Source organism: Struthio camelus, chromosome 9 (assembly GCF_040807025.1).
Source record: "Struthio camelus isolate bStrCam1 chromosome 9, bStrCam1.hap1, whole genome shotgun sequence".
Classification (NCBI taxonomy): Eukaryota; Metazoa; Chordata; class Aves; order Struthioniformes; family Struthionidae; genus Struthio; species Struthio camelus.
This window is the reverse complement of record NC_090950.1, coordinates 18,144,964-18,169,723: the sequence shown is the minus strand read 5'-3', so window position 1 is coordinate 18,169,723 and position 24,760 is coordinate 18,144,964. Positions and strand designations below refer to the sequence as shown.

At 51.6% G+C, this 24,760-nt stretch overlaps 1 protein-coding gene across 9 annotated transcripts; it reads right to left on the bottom strand.

Moving 5' to 3' along the window:
- Nucleotides 1-411: 411 nt before the first annotated feature.
- LOC104153221 (acyl-CoA dehydrogenase very long chain) lies at nucleotides 412-21,654 on the bottom strand. 9 transcript variants are annotated; one of them, XM_068954923.1, is made up of 21 exons: nucleotides 21,522-21,654; nucleotides 19,946-20,034; nucleotides 17,932-18,045; nucleotides 16,597-16,660; nucleotides 16,076-16,148; nucleotides 15,394-15,698; nucleotides 14,712-14,846; nucleotides 14,305-14,449; nucleotides 13,634-13,763; nucleotides 13,213-13,335; nucleotides 11,500-11,698; nucleotides 9,725-9,829; nucleotides 8,834-8,920; nucleotides 8,181-8,243; nucleotides 7,931-8,032; nucleotides 6,361-6,458; nucleotides 5,655-5,727; nucleotides 4,068-4,140; nucleotides 3,383-3,455; nucleotides 2,804-2,879; nucleotides 412-1,114 (listed from the first exon to the last, which is right to left on the bottom strand). In XM_068954923.1, exons 3-21 carry the CDS (start codon nucleotides 18,012-18,014, stop codon nucleotides 977-979), a joined length of 2,145 nt encoding a protein of 714 aa, XP_068811024.1. In that variant the 5' UTR covers nucleotides 18,015-18,045; nucleotides 19,946-20,034; nucleotides 21,522-21,654; the 3' UTR covers nucleotides 412-976. The 9 variants fall into 9 exon arrangements, 7 of the variants coding, with proteins under 7 accessions (XP_068811024.1, XP_068811026.1, XP_068811025.1 ...); XM_068954925.1 differs by having other exon boundaries at nucleotides 15,634-15,698; XR_011142918.1 differs by lacking the exon at nucleotides 3,383-3,455 and having other exon boundaries at nucleotides 531-551; nucleotides 1,097-1,114.
- Between the last annotated feature and the right edge of the window lie 3,106 nt (nucleotides 21,655-24,760).

Below are 24,760 nucleotides of genomic sequence, written 5' to 3'. Positions count from 1 at the left end.
GCTGTGCCGCAGCGATGTGCCCTGAAACACGGCACAGCTGAGGTGCTCCTATGAACCCTATGGCCAGCACTGCTCATCCAACCTACGCAGCAGCAGCCAGGGTAAGGAGCCTGGGGGAGCCCCTCCACACTGCAGTGCAGCTTCCCTGCCTGCCCCTCCCTGCCTGCGGGGGCCCTGCATCCCCCTGTAGACGGGGCCCGAGCAGCCACAGCCCGCCCGGCCCTGCCGGTGGCCCTGGCACCCAGCAGGGCAGCACGCAGAGGCCCTCCCCAGCCCACATGCAGCTCCCTCAGCCGTTTGGCTGCCACCATGTGTGCACCCATCAAGCTCTAAGAGCCTCGCTTAGACTGGCTGCCAACAGTAACATCAGAGGAGGCTGCAGACACTCTGTGAAGTCCCATATTCATCTGAACCTCTCGCAATATAAACAGGTTGGAAAGCAGAACTCTTGATGCATGCCCTGACCTGAACTGTGCAGAAGAAGGCCTCACACCGTGCTCAGCAGAGGTGGGATCCCCACACACATAGCTGTCCAGGGAGCTGTGTCTGTACTGGAAAAGCACCAGGAGGGAAAGAACTGCAGAACAGCCAGATTTGACCATAGGATAGTACTTCCAACTGCGCACACACATGCAAGCATGTGAAGGTGTGGCTGTTTGTGTGTGCGTCCACGTCTACCATCTACGCACAGAGCGCTCTCCTAGGGGATGGAGCAAGGACTCCCTAACTGCAGTGGCAGCATTTTGCCCTTGAATGGCGTGGCTCCTTTTCACCCCACTGGGAGAAGAGCCAGCAAGGGGTAATACTCGCCGAGACACAGCAAGAGCGAGGATGGCATTGGTGGGGGGGGGGCTTTGCTGTAGCTGTCAGCTCCCTCACAGCCAGCACCAAAACCCATGGAAGCAAACTAATAGCAATTTATTATGTCTTGGTAGGAGGCAGGGTGGTTCCTTCTCTAACTCGAGACAGGATCCCTTCAGAAGCCAAGGGGATGCGTCGCATAGACCCCCTTATTCTGCACCACTGCATGCGATATGAGCTTCATGTTACTGCAGGACTGATTCCATGTAGACGACTTCACCACTCTCAGATTTACCTTCACTCGCTCATATGCCTGCATTGGACAAAGACATGCTGTTACCTATTAGTTATGAAACTACTGACCTCCTAGTCCTCATGTAGTCAGCTAAGAACGAACCTCTATAGGACCCGGGGAAGGGGGCAATGTTTAGCCTTCAGTGTGGGCACCTAGATCACAGACTGCGGCCACAGGAGCTGTGCAGACAGTCCCAGCCTCTGTGTCAGAGTGGCCACTCCGCTTACCTGCTGCCAGCACAGCCCGCCAGCCCTCACCCCAGACGCTGCTCACTAACACACTGTCCTCATCCTACTGCCAGCACCATGTGGAGGGCCTGCCCAAGGGGACAGCGATGCTTCCACAGAGGGGCCTGAGGGACCCCAATGAGTCTACATCATCCCAGGGCTGCACAGCCCAAGCTGTGCTCGATGCAGCTTTACGGCTGCAAAGGACAGATACCGCAAGGTGCAGCACCGTCGGAAAGAAGTCGTCAAAAAGCCCATCCCAGGGCCTGCCTGAAGTGGGGTGGGGGGATAGGAGGACCACACGAGTGCTAAGGTACTGCATGCATTGAAGCACAAATGACCAGAGCTGACAGCTGAGCTTGCTGCTGGGACATGTTTCCAAGCAAGGGCTGGTTACACCCTCTCCAGGGGCACATTTTTGGGCTCTGCCTGATCACAACGGGAAGCACCAAGGTGTTTGCTGCTCCCATGTTAGAGTGGAGAAGACTCAGACGCCTATAGCTGAGTCCCTGCTTGGGGCCGTGAAGCCAGGACACGTTCACCAGCTGCCCCTTCTCCAGCACTGCCAAGACCCTCCTGCCTGTCATCCCACCTTGAGCACCTAGCAGCTCAGCCCCTGCATAGTCTGGGGCTCCACTCAACGTCCCACCTGTCATTAGCTGGGACCAGGACTCTGCTCGTGAGCCAGCCCACCTTTAGTACACACTGGAGCAAGGGTACAGGGAAAGGCATAACCCTCATAATTGCACCTAATTGTGAGGGAGGGGAGAATTCATCTCCATCTGCTAAGCATTTCATACCCTAGAGCAAAGGAGTGGAGGCACATCAAAGAGCAGAAAGCTGGAGCAGGAATAGGAGCACAGGAAGGAGGAGAGCCAGGAGATAACTGGGGCAAGGAGCGGGGGGGCACGAGGCACACTGAGAACACTTCGTGCAAGAATGAAGCCTCCCCCACAATTCTGGATGATGAGGCAGCTGCAATGCAAGAGTACAGGGTGTGTGCACAGCACATGGCGGGTGAAGTGGTGCAGGAGTATGGAGGGACAAGGTGGTACTGTCTACAAGGCACATAAGCAAAGCGTATGGGGTAAGGCAGCCTGCACACATGGTAAGGTGGCACTAGGGGCAAAGCATATATGGGATGAGGCAGCACTGGCTACCCAGCACCTCTGGGGCAGTTGTAGGAGAGGCAGCACTGGGTACAGGGTGTGTATGGGTTGAGGCAGTGCTGGGTACATGGTAGATATGGTATAAGGCAGCACTGGATTAAGGGCACATATGGGGCATGTGTGTGGTGAGGGAGTGCTGGGTACATGACATTTGCAGGTACATGGAAAGGTGCCTGAAGTCCGTGGGCCAAATACAGGCAACTGGTCGCTCCAGGACCAGTCAGCACAGGCATGGGTCAGCTGCCCAGTGACAAAGCCATCAACAGGCCACAGCAAATGGAGCAACTCAATCCACTCAGCCCCATGCCCACCTCGTGGCACCAGGTCCGGCACAGGAGTTTCTCATGTTCTGCAGATGCTTGTTTCAGAGATAAGGCTCGGCTGGCCCTAGGAAGAGGAGGTAACTGCAGTGAGTGCTGCTAGCAAAGAAAACTCCCTTGTCAGAAGAAGCTGGAACTGCAGATAAAATCCAGTCAGCTGAGGGCTGGGACACGGCAGTGCCACTCTACCCCTGAAGCTCTACGTGCAGGTAACCATCGCTTAGCGCAGAAGTGAGATTCTCCCATCACACACCCCAAGCCACCCTGAAGCCAGCTGCCGCAGTCTGTGATCTAGGTGCCAGCTGCTGTGCAAAAGAGGAGCTTTAGCTGGCTGGGCCTGAGTAAGACCTGACTTCCAAGGAAAATGCTGTCTCATCACAATGTCCAACATCCTGACCCCAGCAATGCTGGCTGCACCCTCTGGGGGCTCCTGGCTGGGCCAGGGAGAAGCCTGCAATGGCGGAGGGCCCCAGAAGCTCTCCTTGCCCTGAGACCACCGAGGCAGCAGCCTGCCAGGGAGGTCCTTCCTCCCTTAAAATACCATCTTCCCCCTCCACCTCCCTTGCGCACCTGGAGAGCACCACGGCCATGGCATACATATCAATTGCAGCGTCGGCCACACGCTTCAGGTGGAACTGCTTATCTGGGAACAGAGACTGCAGTGAGCTGGGGCTGACGCGATGGCTGCTCTGGCAGTCGCTGCAGAGTTAGTGCATGGCCACAGCTGCCGTTGGGCGAGAGGGGCCAAGTGCTCAGCGGGCAGCTCCTGGGAGCAGGGTCTGCTGTCGCTCCCTATGCCTGCCGCCACAAGGGCTGAAGATGCCCTCACAGTGCCAGAGAGCACGGAGACATCAGACCTGGGCTCAGCCATGCTGGGTGCTGCGCAGGCAGGCAGGGAAGCGGTTCCCGTTGACGCCTGCCCTGCCAAGTCTTACAGGCTCCAGGCCAGCACATGGCGCTGTGTCCGACGAGGCCAAAACAGCATGAAGCTAATACTGGCCTCCAAGAGTCATGTTTGCATCCCTGAGGGTCAGCATTCAGAGCTGGGCCAGTGGAGGAGCACAAGCCAAGCTATGAAAGCAGCAAAGGAAAACCAGTAGGGAAAGAGGGGAAATTAGGATGAGAGGTGGCAATGCAAGCTCTCAGGAATGCTGCTACTTGGGGAGCTCACCCCCTTCTGACACAGCACCTGGCCACAGGGCTCACGGCTCGTGGCCTGATGGTGGGATTTCAACAGCTGCAGAAAAGCACCCACCTGTTAGCCTGGTGCCAAACTTCAGGAGGAGGGTCTCTACAGCTTCCCCCAGCAGGTCTACAGCCTTCATCAGCTTTAAAGAAAAGAGAGAGGTGACAGCCTCTGGAAGAAAGCTGTGACAGGGCAGCAGCTGAGACAAGCAGGCTGTGCACAAGCAGCACTCACTGCAGGGAGGGATACCCAGCAGCAGGCAACAGGCTGGGCCCTGGGCCCCAGCAGTTCTGTACCTCCCACAGGGTGGGAAGGCAGCCAAAGTGACACCATCGTCTCAACCCAGCGATGAGATCAGGTCCAGGCCTTGACATTATGCTTAGGACAGCCTAGAAACTGCTCAAGCTCTCCTCAGCAAGAGAGGTGTCCAGCCCCGAGGCACTGCAGGAAGGCCAGTGCTCTGGGCACACCCTTTGCTTGCGGGACACCACCAGCTTCAGCATGCGTCCAGCCCCCTGGGATCCACCTGCCCAGGCCTCCCTGCCTGTCCCCATGCAGATGTTTTCAGCTCCAGATGACCATTTGCCAGATCAGGGCGCTGATGCTCTAACTCTGACAAACTGCAGGCAGATCCGCCCTGTGCATGCCGGCAACCCCCTCTGATATATGAGAAAGATCCCTGTAGTGGTTACACTTGGCAGCTTTCCTAATCACTTCAGTTAGCTCAGGGGACTTTTAAAGTAAATTTGGCCAAAGTATAACATATTCACCCATTATTCTCAGTGTTTGGTTACCTGAACATTGTGTTCTCGGGGGATATACAAGATGCACAGATACCACAGATCGTGCTATGTCTCCCCAAGTCAGTTATGAGGGGAAGAAGCTCTTGGTTTTGGAGAGGAGCAGCACTGAAGCTTTGGGGTTCAAGTTTAAAGTGAGTGAAGACGTGTGAAGGCATCCTCTGCACCAGGAAAAGCTGCCCATGCAAACAGTGTCTTTGACAATTCATCTCTGTGCCAGGACCATCAGCCCAGGTCCCAGGGTAAGGTGCTCCTGACCCTGTGGGTCCTGCAGAGAGACTCTCAGCTCTGGAGCCTAAAAGGCAGCAGCCCCAAAGAAAGGGTCGCTGAGGCCTGGCAGCGCTGAGTGTCTCAGGCACAGCAGCACAAGCAGCTTATTTCTGCATACAAGTTGCAGCTTGTATGACCTACCCAAAGCCTCGTTTCCTTTAGAAGAGAGAGGAAAACAAAAAAAAAAACACCTTGCAGGAGAAAAGCCAGAGAAAAGGAGGGAACGAGGGAATTTTCCTCTGTTTCTAGGAGCGGCAGAAAGTGCTTTGAGACCTGTTCATGCAAAATGGTGTAAAATTCGTTATGACACCCAAGGAAATAAACAAACCCTGGAAGCAAGAAATGACCTGTGGGATACTGGAACTCAGTCCAAGGCAAATGCACAAAAGATGTGATTCATATATATACAATTAGTGAGCAGCTCTCCACCCTGGAAATTATCCAATTACATATTAAAAATGTAAGAAACTAAAGAGAGAGATTGAAGAAGTTGTAAAACTAAAAAAGGTGTTACTATTTAAGGGATGAACCCTGTAGTGCAGGAACAATAGCTGTTCTGGCTCGGCTCTGAGGAAGGCTCTCCTACCTGGACTGCACTGCTGTCGAGGTCTGAATGAACGAGTCCCTGGAGAGAGAAGCCAGAAGGGATCCCTACTTTTCTGAAAATAGAAAAAGGAAATAGAGAAAAGAAGAACAAAGACAAAGAGGTGCAAAACAGGCTGCAGAACAAATCTTTGTAGACAGAACTACACTGCGGAGCCACATCTGGACCAGCAACAAAACTTTGGCCCTGGAGCGTTTCACCCCTGTGGACGTGCTCACCATAAAAATTACAGTTCAAACAGTGAACTTAATCCTGGCTCTTTGGTATGTCCCAGAAGTGTCCAACACCAAGGTCAGCCTTATGCTACAAAGGTCAAACTTTTTTTCGTTTTGCTGCCCCGTTATCACACATCGCAGACAAGGTGCCGAGCACGGCATGCATGCATGCAACCTGATCTTGTTCTCGCTGACAACAGTGACAAAGCTTGCAGCGGAAGGAGGCAGGGTTGGACTTCAACAGATACAAGAGCAGATCCTTTGCTCTAATACCACACTCTTGCAGACTACTGAAGGCTTTGTGTCTGCAAATGTTAACCCCAATTTTAGCACCTCCAGAGGCTGCAGCTCTGGCAGAGCAGCTCCCTCTGGCGCTGTGCATTGGTGAGCTCCTTGCTCACTCCTCACACAGGTATTTCTGTGCTCCCAGCTGATCCAGGCCCACAGGACACACAGGCATTCCCAGTGCTTACCGCTTCGCTCTCCATCCAATTTCTCTGAGGACAGCACGCACTTTCCCGGGTGGGTTCATGATGCTTTTTTGCAGGTTCTTTAAGCAGCCCCCAGCGTACTGAAACATATTTTAAATGCTTTGAAGAACATCATTTAGCATGCTTTGACGACAACTTCTGCACAGGGACTTTCTGGTCTCCTGGAGGAGGCACAATGATCTATTCACAGCATTACTAGATCTGTCAAACAGATGCCCAAGACCGTTTAAAACCTATTTTCTGCAATTAAAACAAATGTCAGCACCTTAGTGCAGGAGTGCATTAATGCAGTTACACTGTTATATCACATTTGTTATGACCTACATACAACCTATATATTTCTCATGATATATATTCATAGTGTGCTGGTTACAACAGCTTGACTCACTGAAAAAGAAACAGAATCTATTGCATTAAGAAATGAGGGAATATCTCTTACAGATTACGCCATTGTCCCTATGCAAGCAGAACAATTTATATTCACAAAAGCCCATGCAAAGCTTTTTGCTTTCACACTGACGATCTGAGATTCAGAAGACAGAGAAAGGTCGGGCGGCAGATGTCAGTCAGCATTCAAACCTGCCCATCCAATCAAGTCTGCCTGTTGCACCATTTGCTGCTGTGTAGACGTGGTACCCAGGAGACTGGCCTCCTTCACATGAGCACAGCATATTCACATTAACACTTCTCTGCTTTCAAGGGCGACAAGCATCACTATGCTGTAACACAGACTGTCAGGGCCTGATGCTGCGAAGACACAGGTGAATATCAGTGAGTCTGTAATAATCCTGAGCTTTTATACAGCACTTAAGGCTAAGCGCAGTCTGCAAGCTGAACACAAAGTCCTTCAAGAAGGGAAATTGTCTCTCAGTGGTCCTCAGCAGGGAAATGGAGAGGAGCGCTGACGCCTGAGATAGCCCGTGAAGTGAACTCAGGTCCTGTTCCCAACGCCCTGATGCGTGAGCAAGTCCAGGGCTGGCCTTCAAGTTACCGAAGTCACATCAGCTATAAGTCATTGAGTTCAGAGGTGGCTTCAGACCCTCAGATACCCCCTCAGCCCTCACTCATCCTCCTCCTCAGACCACTACAACACAAGGGAGGAGGCTCATACCCCTTTATGTATGAGCTGGGAAGTCTGGCTCTCGATCCGGATCCAAGAGTGGCACTTCAGCTGCCAGAGCATCTGATGCAAACTGTTCCTTGCAGAGGCTGAACGAATGGACTTGGGGCCACCCTTCAGGCTCTGCTCCAGCTACACAGCTGGTGGTGGACTCCAGCAGGACACTGTTTTCTACCAGCTCTGGGGTCTGTCCTTGAGCTGTGTCAGCTGCTCAGCACAGGGCAGACCCACAGCCCTTCCTGCCCCCGTGGAGGGGCTGGTGCCAGGCTGGCTCAGGGCACCCACGGGCTCCTGGTCACAATGGCAGCGCCAGTCACAGAGAGGCCTGGAGTGCTCACCCTTCCCGGGAGCACCCTCCCCACTGTGGCTGAAGCACCTGCGGCCTGTTGGGACAGAAACTCCCCTCTCCAGAGGTCACTTCTAGATCTTTACCTGAACCCCTGTCAGTGCCACAAACAGCCGGAGAACATCATTGGTGCCCTCAAAGATGCGGAAAATCCTCAAGTCTCTCATGATCTTCTCAATGCCTGCTTCCTGCAAAACGGGAGATGCTCCAGCAAAGCAGGACTTGCTGGCTGCCCCAGTCACGGCAAGGCAGGGACACAAAGCAACAGGCACTACTGACCACAGAGCTTCACACAGTGCCCTTCGGTCCCCTGGCTGCCAGCCCATATTCCTTTACCTGCATGTACCCCATTCCTCCGAGAACCTGGATGACCTCGTCCGTGACATGCCAGGCTGCTTCCTGGAGATGAAAACATCATGAAGCAACATGGGAACATATCCCACCTGGATGCAGCCACTGGGAGCCTTCACCATAATAGCTCTGCTCTTGCTCCCTCTTTACACCTCTGGCTGGCTTTAATACTGCCTGGCAAACGTGTCAGGTGATACTGGACTAGTATTTTGTTACTAGCACCAAGCAATCTTCCTGGGACAGCCAAAGAAAGCCTCTGGCCTGCATTTCCACCCCAGCTGGGTGACAGTCAGCACAAAGAGGAGGAGGACTGGAGCTTAGGGCTGCAGGACGTTCCAGGGCTGAGCTCCATGGAGAGGCAGCTGGGAGCAGCGAGCCAACTAGCCAAGGAGGGAGCTGCCCTTGGCCTTCAGAGTCACAGCTCCAGTCAAGACTCAGGCCAGTGGGACCCTGTAGACCTCGGACACTGAGAGAGACCAGGCAGGCAGAGATGCTGAGCTCGCAGTACGACCCTTCCCAGGGGAAAGCAGGCCACTGCCAGACCCCGGAGCTTGTCTCCCCAGGGAGGGGCAGCAGCAGAAGGCAGCGCTTAGGCCCTACCAGTGGAGATGTGACGTACTGTCATTGAAAGCACTTACTGAAGCAAAAATCTTGCTGATAGCAGCTTCCAGCTTGTAATCAGTCACCTTCATGTCCATGTTGGCGCTCAGCACATAGGCCATTGACTGAAGAGGAGCTGCTGGTCAGGTCACAGCTGTGACAAGGACACCTCTCCACCCCTCACCCTCAATGCCAGGTGACACAGCCCATCAGATCCCTGTGGCACTACTGTCCCATGCAGCCTGGCCCAGACAGACCCTGCCCCTGTCCCCAGCGCTTCCAGACACGCAGCAAGCAGCATGGCTCTCCAGGGGAGCACTCACTAGCCCTGATAACCCTGGGGCCTTTTCATTCCCAGCTTTGTCATCCCCTGCCCTGGCCTGGATGGGAGCCCTTGCTCCATGCTGGGTGGCAGACACTTTGGCACAGAGTCTCCACCTTGCCTCAGTGCAGGAAGGACGCTGCCAGGCTCAAGAGAACAAGTGCTTCTGTGTGATTAGGAGATACAGCCTATATGCATACTGAGCTGGGCCAAGCTCGCTCAGGTGCAGGGGATAATGACAGTGGCATAAGCAATGTGGCAGCAGCTGAAAGGAGTCTGAGCATCTACAACCTTTTATCCACCCTTGTCCCTGTATGGTCTGACCACGTCCCATCACCCATCGGAATTGCAGCTAATTTCTGCCTCTGAGGATTGCTTGCTTTCTCAGACTCCCAGGTGAAAACTGCATGTGCAGGCAGGTGTTTGGTTTGGGGAGAGGAGTTTGTTGCATTTTGGTCAGATGAGGAGGTTTACTCTGATCTCAGACCACTTCCAAGATGACTCAGCATCCCACACCAAGGTTTACCCTCTCTGGTGAAGGCACCGCTGTGCACAGCAGAGCAGCGTTGGCCTCTGCTAATCCAGGGGAGGCTGAAGAATTTCTCACCTCTGTGACGTAGTGCAGCATGGCCATCCGGGCAATTTTCTCCTGAATAGCCCCATAGTTGCTTATCTTGTCTCCAAACTGCGTGCGATTAGCAGCATGGTCTGCCTAGTGTTACACGAAAGTATGTTATCACAGTGAGATAGGAAGAAGGGAGGAGATGAAGGCCTCACAGAAAGAGGATTTTTACCAGGAGACAGAGCTCCATGATCTGAACATATATTTCCATCTGAGCAAACGCTGTGTTGTTCACATTAACAGGGCTTGGAGGCAACCTGGCCTTTCCCTCCTGGAGCCTGCGCGTTTCCCCTTGCTTCTTTTCCTGATTTCTGCCAGAACTCTTAGGGTTCTGTCCCAGTGTTTTGGAATGGATCAGGTGTGAGGTCGCAAGCTAGCAAAATAAACTGAGGCAGGGAAATGCCCTGACAGACTTTTCCTTTAGGTCAGCCCATCACTTCCAACCTCCGTCTCTGAACCACCTAATCTCACGTCATATATTAGAGAGAATTTTAAGAATCTCTGTTCTGAAGGACCAACTCACACCACTCAACGCAGGCTGCAGATCGTAAAGACACAGGCATATGTGTTTGGCTTTGCCCATGAATAGCTGCACTGAGGCCACCGAGTCTGAGCGCACATGCCTCACACTGCAACACAGGCCTAAGTGTTTTCTAGACTGGAGTTTGCATTATACAGAAAATAAATAACAAATTCAGCAGTCAGTGCTCTAACTTTGTTTCAATACATAGTTACACTCTGAAATGGCACAGAGATACCCTTCATACTGAGTTTGAATCAAACAAGTTAGAAGATTTTAGGAAATATTAGTTTAGACAGTGTTAATGATACTTTTATCTATGCTTCACTCTCTAGGGATACTAGCCAGGCATGTATTTCAGGGTAAAGAGACTTGGGATGAGACAACAGATGGGTTATTCGCTTACCTTGAATGTTTCTGAAAACGCATTTGTGACTGTCATGCCTTACATGCCTAGCCATATTTACTCTTGCACAATATCTGTTACCCATGGGATAGAGCAAAAGCTTCCTGAGCCAGGTAGCTGCACATGAGAACTTCCAGTTCCAACATGGTCATGGGAACCTCCTCAGGATGGGAGCCTGGGACTGATTCGTAGTCTATAAATGCCCACGTGTAGACAGAGCTGGAAGCCAGCTCCTGGCCCCTGAAAGTGCCTGCAGGCAGGGAGAGCCTGCCAGAACCAGGAGCAGGACCCAGTATGTGCTAAGGTGCCATATCTGCCTCCCGCGGTGTGGTGAGCTGGTTTCCTGCTCCTATTAGCACCTGCAGTGAGATAGTGGTAGCCTGCCACGGCTGTCTCCGAAACTTGAAGGAATCAGGCAGTTCATATGTGGGTGTGGAAAAGTGCCAGAGGAGTGAAAACAGGGTCAAGATTTAGGGGGTACAGACACAGTCTTAGGGCCTCACTTGTCAATAAAGGCCCTAATATGTGTAGGAAAGGCATAAGGTTGGGACTTAGTGTAGGGGCTGAGAGTATGCGAGGGAAAAGAGGATGGAAAAATGCCTCCTGCCTGTGCACATGATCTGACAGCAAATCCCCATGCAAGTAAAAGCACCTGCCAGCACCATTTCCACACCGGTGCTGACCTCGAGAAAATTCAGTGCTGGAGTCCCTGGATAGGACTGATAGACCGCTGCCCCCACCTGACGATGCAGTCGCACACCTCCTCTAAGCCACCCCTTGCCACAGAGCCAAGCTACTGCACTATCTAATCTTCTTTAAATAAGAGTAACTTACAGCTTTGACAATCACTCCTCGCATGGTCCCTGCCAGGGCAGATGCCATCCCAAAACGGCCATTATTCAGTATGTTCATTGCCACCTTGAAGCCTTTCCCAAGTCCCCCCAGCAGATTTTCTGCAGGCACTTTCACGTTATCAAAGTGAACTTCAGCTGTATTGGAGCACTTGATCCCCATCTTCTTCTCTGGAGGGCCACTAACAAAACAGAAAGGAAGATCACAGAGGAGGGTCTGGAGGGCCACAGAACAAAAGCCCTTACCTGGCTTCAGTTCGGCAACTTTCCTTGAACATGTGCGTTTTGTGCATGCCTTTTTGCATGTACAGTTTTGACATTTGTACAGGCATGCTGGGGTCCCCAATGTGGATGGGAGGGAGTGAGACAGAGAGATTTGCAGTTGCACAGCAACAATTGCATCAGCTGGCCTCGGAGGCTTCCTCAAGGCACATCTGGATGTGGGAATGTGGGGCTGGGGGGACAAGAACCTCTTTCACCTCCCAGTAAACTTGCACCAGCTGCTGCCCACAGTCAGGCCTGCAGTGGTGGAGTAGGAGGTGGCTTCTTGTCCTCCCTGAGGCCAGGAGGAATGCAACGGCTCTGCTCCCTGCAGGTCCCATGTGCAGGGCCTGGATGCCTGCCAGGGCAAGCACATAGCTGCTAGGGGTAAGTACACGTGCAAGTAGAAGAGTTAATGCACACAGCTTTCTGTAGAAAGAGGAGTATAGCCTTACTCCAAACACCCACTGGATGTCTCCAACGGGACACTGGGCCTGCTGCATTCCTCCCTGTAGTTAGTGATGGAGCTGTGTGGCCTTAGCATGGTGCATTCCTTATCCTTATTCCCTCCCTTATTAGTCATGCTTCTTGGAGCAAACGGCTGCAGCCTGCAAGGGCTGGGGGTTATGTTCATTAGGGGTAGAAAGGGAAAGTGCTTTGCTGTGCACAGAATGGTCGAGCACCTCTGAGCAGCTGGAAATCAAGCAGAAAATGCAAGGACACGAGGTGCTGGCGGTCTGCCGACTGATTGTCATAGTAACTCCGGTTAAAGTCTCACCAGGAAAGCAACTTCTCATACAGTGCTTGACCCCCCAAGGTGAGAAGTACCACCAGCACCCCATTGAAACATGATCTCTCTGTCAGGAAGGCCCTAAAGATAAGCAGTAAATGATGATGTAGAGCTTCCTACAAGCCACAGTTCAAGGTCACTGGGCATGTGCTTGCTGAGTGATGGTTAACTTCAGCGCAGCCAGCGTAAAAGCAACACAACAGTGTTAATGTCTGCCCTCAATGCTGGCATCTCCCTCCTCAAGGCTACAAAAGCTCAGAGAACATTATAAGTTAGTTTTAGCAGCTTTCACAGGGAAGACTAGACACTGACGCCGTTTTTTATTCTACCACAAAAAAATAATTCAGCCTATGGAAATGGAAAGAGCTAACGGCTAGTCTGACATCAGTTACAAAAACAAAAGAAGTCAAACAGCATTGCATTGCATTGTGATGCTTACTATTTGTTCTTTTTTTTTTTTTTATACTTTCCAACACGGACAGGATAGTGACACAGATGGCTTGGCTGGTAAGGGAGCTTAGCACAGGCAGAGTGATTTGTTCAGGTTGTTTAGCAAGCCAGTATCAGTGATAGGAACAGAATTGCCAGATCTCAGTGCTTGGCAGAGGTCTTTACATCTTGCCATTAAAACAGACCAGCTCTTACCTGGTTACTCCCCCAAATGCTCGCTCGACAATGAAAGCAGAAATTCTTTCTTTCATTTCACCTGCTTCTACTTTTATTGGTGTCTTGGCGAACACAGTGAAGATCTCAGCTATCCCTCCATTACTGCAACACAAAGTAGACAGCAAAGCAGTGAACACCTTCTCTGCATAGTCTACACATCATGGCATCGCGTCTTTTCTCTCTTTTTCTCTGCTTTTGTAATTCCATGGCCTGCTTGTGCTTAATGCAAAATTCGTTTTATGAGGGATAGCAGCAACAAAAACAACTAGTCTGTGTATACCTTACTACAGCCCAGCAAACTGAGCTACCAGAGAAACAGAAGCTGTCTGGCCTAGGCTCTGGGTCAGGACAATTAGCTGAGGACTCGAGGGTGCCTGAGAAATCCTGTCCCAGGCCTCACCTGATCCAGATCTTCTCTCCATTGAGGGTGTAGAATTTGCCACAGGGGCTGAGGTCGGCCACTGTCCGGATGGAGGCTGCATCCGAGCCGCTAGCGGGCTCCGTCAGGCAGAAGGCAGCTGTGGTCTCCCCTGCAAAAGGGAGAGAGCAGCCAGCTGGGTGCAGGCTCCAGGCACCCAGCTGCGGCAGAGCAGAGCGTACCCTGTGCACCCCCGGACCCAGCCTTCAGGCTCTGCTGCAGGGTGCTGGCACAGCAGGTGCCCAGGAATGACTGAGTGCATGTGACAGGGACTGGGTGGAGGAGAGGACAGCACAGCACCTGGCCAGCACAGCACCACAGGCCCTTTAGCAGACATTTCTCAGGGTGCCTACCTGCCTCACAGCCCAACAGCATGACTCAAGGCCTGTTTCAGAGCAGCCGCAGAAGGCAGGTCCCCCCCTGCTCATAGCAATCTCCAGCAACCCCCGGGGCCCTCAGCCAGGGTAGCAGGGCAGCCGGTGGTGCAAGCCAGTGTTGCCTACAGCCCCTGGGCCAACAGCTCCCCTGATGGTGCCACAGGCACGGTCACAGCACATCCCCACTAGCAGGAGATGCAAGCCCAGCTTGTTTGCTGCAAGCCCCCCGACAGCCCCCAGCAGTGAATGACTGATAATGCCCACTGGGCGCCCTACCAGAGGCAAGCTTGGGCAGGTACTTCTCCTTCTGGCTCGGAGTCCCAAAGAGCAGGATGCCCTTGAAGCCGATGGACTGGTGCGCACCGAGGCTGATGCCCACACCGAGGTCATGCAGTCCCACTACTTCCACTATGCGAGCGTACTGCAGGGAGAGATGGGGGGCCAGCTGTTAGACTGGTCGGGGAGGGGCTGTGCACCTGTCTGTCAGCACACCAAGGGCTGCAGGCCAGGAAAAGAGAGAACAAAGGTAAGAAGAGCTCACCCATTGCTGTCTGGTCAGAGGAAAGGTGCCCCCAAGCCCTAGGCTGCAGACCTGGACTCCATTGCTGCCATCGTAGGCCTGGAACTGGCCTGCTGCTCCCCCACCCCCACCTGCATGGGGCCCCAGCCAACAGGCTCATTACCTGGCTGTTCTTCAGCCCAGTGCCTCCCAGCTCCTCAGGCACCTGCAGCCCAAAGGCTCCCAGGTCTTTCAGCCCTGCCAAGGTGGCCTCCTCAATGGACTCCAGCTTCTCATTTGCAGCAGGATTGTTAATCTCCTTCAAGCAACCAGAGAAGATGAGTGAGGGGCTGATACCACCCATTCCTCAGGGAGGATGTGTCAGGGGGAGGATCCCCAGTTCTGGCAGGAAGGGAGGCACTGCCAGCAGTGGTGCCAGGATACTGCAGCCAGTCCCACACACCCTGTAGCAGTGAGGGGCAAGCCTGAGTGCCATGGGGTGTCTGTGTCCTCCCTTCACAATCCCTCCCTTCTCCTCGTGTTTCCTTCTGGCTCAGGAGACACCTTATGCAAAGCCCTGCATTGCTACCTTCTGCTCACACACAGGCCACAAGGACTCAGGGACTCCACAGTCTGACTCAAACCAGGGGGACAGGCTAAAACAAATGCTATGGTTATCTGAGACACTTAGTAAAACAGCAACAACGAGGAGGCTCTTGTATGTGTGTGCCTGTGCACACACATGTAAAATTATATGGGAACACGTGCATGTGAGGATGTGCACAAGCATGTGTGTGTGTGAGTACACATGCTCATGTGTATAAGGGTATGCAAGTTGACACCTATTTGCAAGTAGCTGTGCTCACCAGTGCGTGCACGTGTGCATGCTTCCATCTGTAGATATGCATGTATATAGGTGCAGTTATGTACATGCATATGTGCATGTGAACGTGTGTGCCTGAATATGCACGCACATGTGCATGTACATATTTGTGCACACACGTGACTGTGCACAGACATGGGCACCTGCACCTGTATGTGTGTGCAGGAGAGTCCGAGTGTTGGGATATCTTCAGATCGCTGCAGAGATGGGGGATGCCACTGACCTCAAAGAAGCGGGTGCAGGGACCTAGCAAGGCTCGCAGGGACTGCATTTCCTCCTCTGTGAGAGCTGAAGGAGAAGAGTGGCCTGATTAGCAAAATATCCTTTAGCCTCATTACTTTATCCAGAACCTGACTTTGCAGAGCAAGGAGGGAGAACACTGATGTGCTTGACGGTGAGTCAGCGGCATGGCAGGAGCAGTGGGCAAGTGCCATACGCCTTGGCTGCTGCCTTAAGGGCCCCCTGCCAACAGCTGTTTGCGTCATCTCATCCATTTCCTAGGGGACAGCTGTTCTCATCACCAGCGCATGGACCACTCCTGGCACCCCCAGCAGCGCACACATGTCCAAATGCCAGTGCCCGCATCCTGCCCACTATGCAATCACTTGAGTCAGTGATACTTGGTGGCAAATGGTGCTGGCTCCAAGTGCATGAATAAAACTCACCAGAGGGGAAAGGGAAAACATTGTCGGGTACAAGCTGCCCGTTGAAGATATTTCTGACAAAGGAGGTGGATTCCTAGAAGAGAAAACAGGTGGTATCAAGGCAGTGGCAAAACCCTGCCCTTGCAGAGGGGAGGACTGAAGCCAGGAGACAGCCTCTTGCTTTGCATTGCTTGGGGGCATGTGATGCGCAGAGAGCCCTGCTAGAGAGCAGCCGCAGAGCCCTGGCTCGCTGCCTCGGGTACCAACAGCACGCGGTGAGGCAGGGTGTGTGGCGAGGATGCTGCTGTCGCCTGTCCCCATGGAAAGGTTCTGCGTGTCCCCAGGGGCCACCTCCTGTCTCCTGTTCCCAGAATCGCTGGTCAGCTGCTCTGACGACAGCCTGCTTCCAGCATGTCAAGGACACACTGGAAGCCTTCTGGACAAGGCCTGAGAGGGAGAGAGGTGGACTCCTCTCCACCAGAGGACAAAGCAGCTGCTCCCCGGAGCTTTCCCAGCAGGCAGATGCTGACACCCTGACTCACCATCTCCACATCACTGGAGTATCCTGCCCTGTGGTGTGTTACGCAGCACGGCAGCGACGGCAGCCTGGGGAGAGAGCAAGCCACTGTGATTTGTGCAACGGTCCTTCCCCAGGAGCCGCATCAGCCTCTCGGGGCTGCCTGTGCCGCGCTGGAGGGTGCAGTCAGGACCCCAAACCCTGTGGGCATGCCAAAGGCTCCCTGCAAGTGCGGGCAGTGCCCTGCTCCATCCACGTCTCTGGGAGACTGTGCACAAAACCAGGCTCCTAGGTACTTTCACCAAGTGACATTTTACAGTAAAAATACATAGAAAAGGGTGAAAATTTAACAGCCATTCATGAGCCCTGTCTGTGCCAATAGGGATATCGTTAATCAGTGCCAGACTGGTCACTAAAGATCTCTCTTGTTGCAGTGGGGACTTTGGTGACCACATTAAAATACTTCACTGCTACAAATAGTAAAGCCGCAAGTAACTTCCATTAAGTCCTCCTGGCCCTCTCCTGCTCTTCTCCTTCATTTTAGCTTGTAAAATAGACGTTACATCAGAGAATTGCTAGATATACTGTGACGTCAAGAAAACCGTTTCTGCAACATCTAAGGAAAATGTGCCGGACTATTTCTGCGTTACAGGTGACTAGAGATGCTCCCACTGTTTGCTGAAGCTGGTGAGAACCAGGAAACTGCTAGGCAGTTGGTGCAATCTCATCTGCCACGTCCTGCACAAGAAAGAGCTCTTGTACAAGTGGCCAAAGGCCCTGACGTGGCACGTTTGGAGAGCGGATGACCTTGTGCCACGCTGGCTAGGAACAGGCAGGCACAGGGGGAGGCAAGAATGAGGAACTGGTAAGGAGGCTCAACAGTCACTACGTGATCTTTAAAGTAAAACGGTAAAACTTATGGCTTTGGGGTCCATTTCATGATGCAAGGGCTATCAATCTGCAAAGTGGGCAATGTTGTAACAGTACCATCATGGCTTTTAAACCCTCACTCTTAAAAAATGCAGGTATTTTTCCAAAAAGCAAGAAAACTTCAGATTCTTTCTCCATGTTGATTCCTTGGGGCTGGAGCCTGCCCAGTGGCAGGGGTTCCTACTTTAGGGATCATCTGATAATGATCTGCATTATCAGAAAAGAGACCAGAAAAATGGCTCCCTGACCATATCTGTGGAACCAAAACACAAACAGCTTCTCTGTTAAGGATGGAGAAAAGTAATACTGCAAATCCAGAGGGAATGGAGTGGGCAGAGACGTGCTGCTGCATGCATTAAGGGTGAGGCAAACCACCCCGAGGGAAGTGAGTTGCTGTATGTTCACTGCATCACATATGTGGCAACAGTACCTGAATGCTGGCTTGGCCAGGTACTGTGCCCAGGGTTGCCTTCTGCAGCCAAGATGCAATCTAGATCTGATCAGGTGAAGCATTTTTCCCCAGAGGCAATGCTCAGCTCACATGCTTGGTGGGGAGAAAAAGACAAAGGTAAGAAAACACTGTAACGAGTGCTTATGATGAAATCACTCTGTTTTCCCCAGAACCCGCGTACATCTGAACAGCTCCTCCTCCAGTCCCCATCTTCCCCATGCCCAAACCCTAAATCACCTCCCTTGGAACTGCTCCTTCTGTATTTTCCAGTGTTTGCAGACAACCAAGCTTTTTTAAGCAAGTCAGCAACCTAATGCACAGAGCAGCCAGGGTGTCCGAGCAGCCGCTCACACCAGGAGGGCAGTGGAGGTGCCAGCCCAGGCTGGCAGTGGGTGCTGGAACCTTGCCGTGCCACCGGCGGCACTGTGATGCCACAGGCCGCATTATTGCCAGCCCTGCTGCAGCAGCTGAGATGAGCCAAGGGAGCACAGGGTGCTGGTAAGGGAGGACAAAGCAGAAGAGGAGCAAGGAAGCAGCTGTCTGCAATAGATACCCAGTCCAGCCTGCCGCCTACCCAGATCCTGCCAGTAACTGGCAGCAGCACAGACAAACCACTCTCAAGAAGTTCATATTTGAGACACTCAGCTAACAGGCATGCAAGCATGCCTGATGCCATTTGCCGACGCCTAAATCCCCTGACCTTTCCTGGGGTTGCTGTCAACGAAATACAAACCCACACAACGTAAACGTCCCATAAGCAGTGCTGCGCACTCTGTCAGGCCAGAGTGAGAAATAAGAACAAGGTAGTTTGCTTGCTGCACTATTTGGCTTGCTCTCGCAGTTCTAGACGTAGACAGATGGTCTCGCTTGCGGTCTCCCTTGCCCCACGGGTCTGACACTGCTTGTGGAAGGGGAGACCAAGAAGCCATTCTGTATGGCATGGCCAGCACGAGGTAGGTGCTGGGTAGGACAACACCAAAGACAAAGTGAGTGCTGAGCACAGTGATGAGGCTGGACTCCAACTTTGCTTATCAAGGCTGAAGGAACCAAAATTTCGTAGAGGGACACATTTTTACTGCACTTCATGTAGTGCCAGAGCAGGTTTGCACTCCAAAAGTGCGTTTCCTAAAAAAGGTGCTTCATCCTTCCTAAAAAAGGAGGAGACAAAAGGACCAGTGTGGAGTGCCTGAGCCCTATGCAAGTCTGCAGTAACAGTTTACAGAGGGGCGTGAGGAGCTGGTGGAAGGTTCCCGGCCGAAGGGGGAACCGAGGCCATTCTGGCTGCCCCAGCTCTCAAGCAGCTCCACAGCCCTGATACACCAAAGAGTTGATACTGTTGGCCAGCACCACTGCATGCATTCCTGTAGCAGCTGATGTGGTCACAAATTAGTGCATGCCTGTCTCTCATCCTGAATAATGTTTTGAAGAGCCGGTTCATTATCAAGACACTGCAAGAGAAGGCACTGCACACTGCTGGGAGCATGAAGGACACCTGCTTACACGCCTGTACAGCAGCTTCGTGCCTCCTGATACGCTTCTGAAAGGCAAAACTACTATTTCACATCACTTTTTTGAACAGCGTGTAAAGACACAGCTCTTACCTCCCTGAACAAGTGGCTGGGGGAGAGCACAAAATCACTGTATCAGTACCATCCTTGTGGCTCTTCCCGCACTGCTGAGAACAAATAGACTGTAGCTGGCTCCAGGCCAAACCCTGGAGGTGGAGCTGGCTCTATTACAAATTCTCATGCTATTTGCGGGTCTCTTCAACTCCCAGTGCTCAGGTTGCTAGCTGAGAAACTTGCTGGTATTGGTTTGTGTTTGTTTCTGGTACACTCCTTGGCTTTGTTGTTGCGAAACAGCAGCCAGAAAGACAGGCTGTGCTGCTATTTACACAACATCATGGTGTTCAGGGGGGTCTCCAAGCTAGAGAGATAAAACCATCCTGTATTTCTGAGGACTTAAAGCTTCTAAAATGTTAAATGACACTCACGTTTTAGGGTACACTGGACGGCAATATTGCAGAGCTGGGTCATGGAGCTGGTGCACTCACCCGGATGATCGGTCCCCCGGCAGAATTCCCTGCAGAAGAAGAGAGCTCTCTAAAGTGCCCTGCTCCCATCCGCTCCCCTTGCTGCCAGCAGGGCTGCTGGTCAGCATCTCTCTGTACGAGGCAGAGCCTCCGTATCATTTTTGGCCTCCTGTGCTTGTCATGGAGATTTTTAGTACAGCTTTCTAATCTTCATTTGACATGTTTAACACTTCATTTTTTTCTACTTGATAGTGCTGATGTTTCTCTTTGATATCCTCTCAAAGGGAAACAGCCAACCGAATTGGTGCGTGTTGGAGTGTGAGCGCTTTTCTCTCTTTTAAACCAACAGCCTCAGCTAGCAGGAGAAGCACGTAGGATGGCACATGCATTTCCAACTTCTCCATGTGAAACCCTGAGCCACGCTTCACTGTTCGATGCTGGGCACTGTCAGATCACGTTAATACCTTTATCTAACCCACACAGTCTTTCAAACTGGATGTTGCATTCCCCCCATGTGCCAGGCTGCACACACACGGGAGGCTTCAGCAGACCTCAGCAGCACTTCTGCCCTGACTGGGATCTGTGAGGCAGCCGCAGAGCAGTGTCCAGCCTGCGCAGTGCCAAGCTTCAGCACTCAAAAACACAACCAAAGTGGAAAGATTGAGAACTAGGGCTCTTCAATCAGGACTGAGAATAGTCTTCAGATATATAAAACGCAATTATAAAGCAAAAGAACAGGCTCCCGTCCATATTCCCTGCTGGTGGACAAGGTGCAAGAGATGTGAAGACAAGAAGCCGTGGGGCGGCCGGCTGGCCCGGGAGGTGCTGGAGTCCCCACACAGAGATCTTCGGGAGCCCAGAAGGCACCATCGGGGTAGCAGAGGTAAGGCTGACTTAGGACTGAGGAAAGCTGCCCTAGATGATCGCTTGGGGTCCTTCCCACACTGTTTTTTGCAACCACTGCTATATATGAAGCCATTGCTATCATTAGCCTCCTTTTCCCATAATATGTCTGGCAGTAGCGCAGTAACTCAGCTACTAGTTCCAGGCCAGACATACAGTAAGTGCTTCCCAGGAAGCTGAACAAAACCTTTGGACAGCAGAAGCTTGAACTCATATTCTCAAATCGTAGACTTTCCCCAACATCTAACATTCTCCATCCTTGGTGTCAAAGTAATAGGTTAGACAGTAGACAGTGCCAACACCCCATGAGTCAGTCACAGGCATCATTTGGCCAAAAAAAGGATTATTGATAAACCTGGGCCCTCTAGGCAGAGTAGCGCAGCTACTTTGCTCACATGCTGGTACCCCTTGCTCTGTTTTTTTTGCCAGCGCTCAGTAACCAGTCAGCACATACAGGGCCATCGCTTGGAAGCATATGGAAATATTCTGACTGACAGCATTATCTAAGAGAAATTGCATCCTACTGCCTGCAAACACTTCTCCAAATGCTGATTCTTCCCTGTAAGCTAAGCAGACTGTAGAGCAGCACTTCCCAATAATATTACACAGTTCACGTTTGGTATACTATGCTTACTGATCAGTTCTGCAATTGCTTGAGCTCTTCAGCTTCACGAGAACAGCCGCCTTCGGATTTCAGCCATTCATGGCAGTGGTCAAGTCTTTCAAAGCCCAGAGGAGGAAGCATAAGTCCTCACTGTCTATGTAGCTCATTGTACAGATAATACATGTAAGACTACCAATGAGGGATCTCCATAGCAACATCTTTCTTCCTGTCTCTATATACAGCACCTGCCTGACTTTAACCGCTTCCTCTGCAGCCTTCTGGTTTCTCTTAGCTTTTAGAGATGATCTTTATTCCCTTCACCTACAACAAATATTTTGCCTTTTGAATTCACCCTCCCTTTGCTCTCAGTGGTGTTTTCGTGTCGGGACTAAGCCAAGAGCCACAAGTGCTATGAGGTAGGGACACATACTGGAACTTGTCAGGACAGAGAGAACCTGAAGCTATTTGCCGTACCAAGACACACTCACAGTGCTCACTTGGGAGGCCCCTTGCTGTGTGCAGTTGAACCAGAGCAAACTCTACATATAGAGGACCACTTCCCACTTCCTAGAGCCGTCACATACACCCCTCCCGACCTGAAAGGGAAAACAGAGTCATTTTACAAAGGCTAAAGGATGCACCAAGCAGCTGTACCACAGCTGTCTGCCAAAGCATTGGAGGAACGTGCAGAAAAAGGAAGGACACTCCTGTGACCTCTGCAGTTGGCCCTGGAAAGGAAAGCCAGAGATGCCTCTGGCAGCCCAACTCCTCCCAGGATACCACAGCGAGACTGAGCAAAGGAGCTTTGGCGGACTTCCTTCAGATGTGGCTCAGCTTCCTTCTGTCTCCTCCACCCCCCAACTTTGAAGGTCACTCTCAAATAAAATTGAGTTTTCTTCCCACTGTTACTCATCAGCAAGACGTGGTCTGCCCTCAATGCCTGCATTAATGCTACTTCATAGCATGAAGCAAGGGCACATCTGCCTCAGTGAACAGATTTCAAAGCTGCGCTGACACTAGCGGCTACTGAAGCAATCCCAGCAGGAGGTCTGTTCAAAGCCTATATGCAGTTGCAGCACAACCAAGCAGATTCAAGCTCCTTCAACTCAATTAACTCTTGGACTGACCACAATCCTGCTGCAGAGTCTTCCCTGACATTAGGGCCAAATTCAATACAGATACCTGCAGCTAACACAACCACCAGGGGAACATTCACATGAAGGTTACTGAAGGTGTGCGTGATGGGAAGACACCCATCACTCACTAGCAGAGGTCAGATCCGTCTCCTCTGTGCATAAGCAGTTTGGTCACACAAATTAACGAGCATCTAACGAGGTCAAAAGACGTAGGAGTGGCATGCTCTGAAGGAAGCAATTCTTGGCATAAACCTTTCTCTTTTCTTTTTAAGATTCAATGCCACTGCATCGCAGAAGCTGAATGTTCAGCTGAAACAGCAGGAGAGCAGAAGGAGACAGAAATTACCCACTGGAATCATCTGGATATCGGGGTTTCCCAGAAGTGCTGTGGGATCTCTAATAAGCAAAACCTGTTTCTTCCACACATTTCAGTTCTTCTTTATGCATGCAGCAGGTCTCTGAGATGATTGTTTTGTCTGCAACCGTTTTCTTCAGAAAAATAAACACGAGTTATTGAGTTCTCACAATCCTTTTAGCCTACCAATCTGAATTCAGTTATTAAAGACTTAACAGGAAAGTAACCACTTATTTTTACAGAGGACAACATAAAGTGACTAAGTTATTGAGAGGTCACAGGATGCACAGAATAAAAGAAAAAGCTGATCTGCTCTTGCATAGGGCTCTCCCACACCTCTCACCACAATACGAGCAAAACCCAGTTTTCACAGGACACTGAACGACAGCTGGAAGTTCAAGATGGGAAGGGATCTACTCAGTCATCTTGACTTTCCTTTGCTGCCCAGAGTTGATGTGACCACCTCTGCTGCGGAGAAACATGACACTTCCTCTTCTAGCACCAGTCTGCTCCTCTCACCCCTGAGCATCCACCCAGAGCTACCCACCCAGGCAGAAGTCAGACCTGGCACTGACAGCTCGCCTGAGCACTTCCTTAAGGGGCAGAGGAAGGGACTGGGGCTCGCACGCTCTGAAATCCCTGGCTCAGACAACAGGTCCGTCAACGGCCTCAGACACTCTTCTTGACTTACAAGTCTCAGTTCCAGCTGTAAGAAGAGCTAATCCTTCTTACCAGACAATTGTAGCATTTGGTTTAGCTACACATAGAACGCTGAGCCAACCAATAACGTGCATTAAATGTGCAGCACCAATCCCTTGAATAGCGTCATCTGAGGAAAACCACATAAAATACAAACACAGATGACGATGTGCTTGGAAAGAGGCTTACCTGTAGCTTCCATTTGCTGAGGAAATGCAGGATCGGCGGAACTGCAAATACACTATTGTTCTGGAAATGGCATTTGCAACTCAGGCAGTGCATTTGTGGGGATGTACACACACACGCGTGTGCACACACACACATACAGAGATTTCATTAACTGGATAGCTGAGAAGACCTAAGCAGAGACCGGGCAACTTAGAGGCCGTATGCTTAACATCACAAAGACCAAACAAACAGGCAACAGTGAACGATTCCCAAGTAGAGTCCCAAAACAGGTGAGGAAACTGGCTTGTGAGAAACCTTTTCTGAGGAATCTCTTTTGTGAGAGACCTTGTTCCCTTCCACCCATTTCTGCCAGCAGCCCCAACCGGGAGCATGTCAGGGAAGGATTTTGTGCTGGTCACTTCTGCAGTACAAAGCAACCTTGCAGAGAAGAGCTGGACTGATGAATTCAGCACTCACCTTGGACATCAGCTTCAATATCTTTTGCCCTTACCTCCATGCGAACCTGAGCAACTCCCTTGCTCTTTCTCTTCCTCAGCTCTTGTCTTAAAAATGGGAATAATATCCCCTCCTTTCCCAATCAAAACTATTTGCACTCATGAGTGCCCCAAAACAGCCAACACAAAACAGCTCAGGTCACTCTGATTTTACTGGTGCTAAGCACAGTGAGTTAAACTGGCTGGCACACACGTGAACCACCTTCCACTTCAGGACCCACAGGAAGCTTTGGCATTTGTGAGCGTGTGGCAGACAGCAGCTATGCTATCTCTGCAGAGCCTAGGTCATGCTGTCCGTTCTGCTCTAGGCTGTTCTCACTGAACTTTCACAATCCCACCATGTGCAAAGCCCACTGCCACACTCCTTAATCACCAAGCCCAATTAATTCTGGAGTC

Bases quoted from the DNA above. Each gene is read 5' to 3' on its own strand.
- LOC104153221 (XM_068954923.1), bottom strand. From the start codon at position 18,014: ATGCTTCACCTGATCAGATCTAGATTGCATCTTGGCTGCAGAAGGCAA. The intron at 16,149-16,596 runs GTGAGTCAGGGT...TTTCTCTTCTAG, and splicing joins ACTCCAGTGATGTGGAGATG to GAATCCACCTCCTTTGTCAG. The intron at 1,115-2,803 runs GTGGGCATGGGG...TGTCCAATGCAG, and splicing joins GCCGGACCTGGTGCCACGAG to GCATATGAGCGAGTGAAGGT.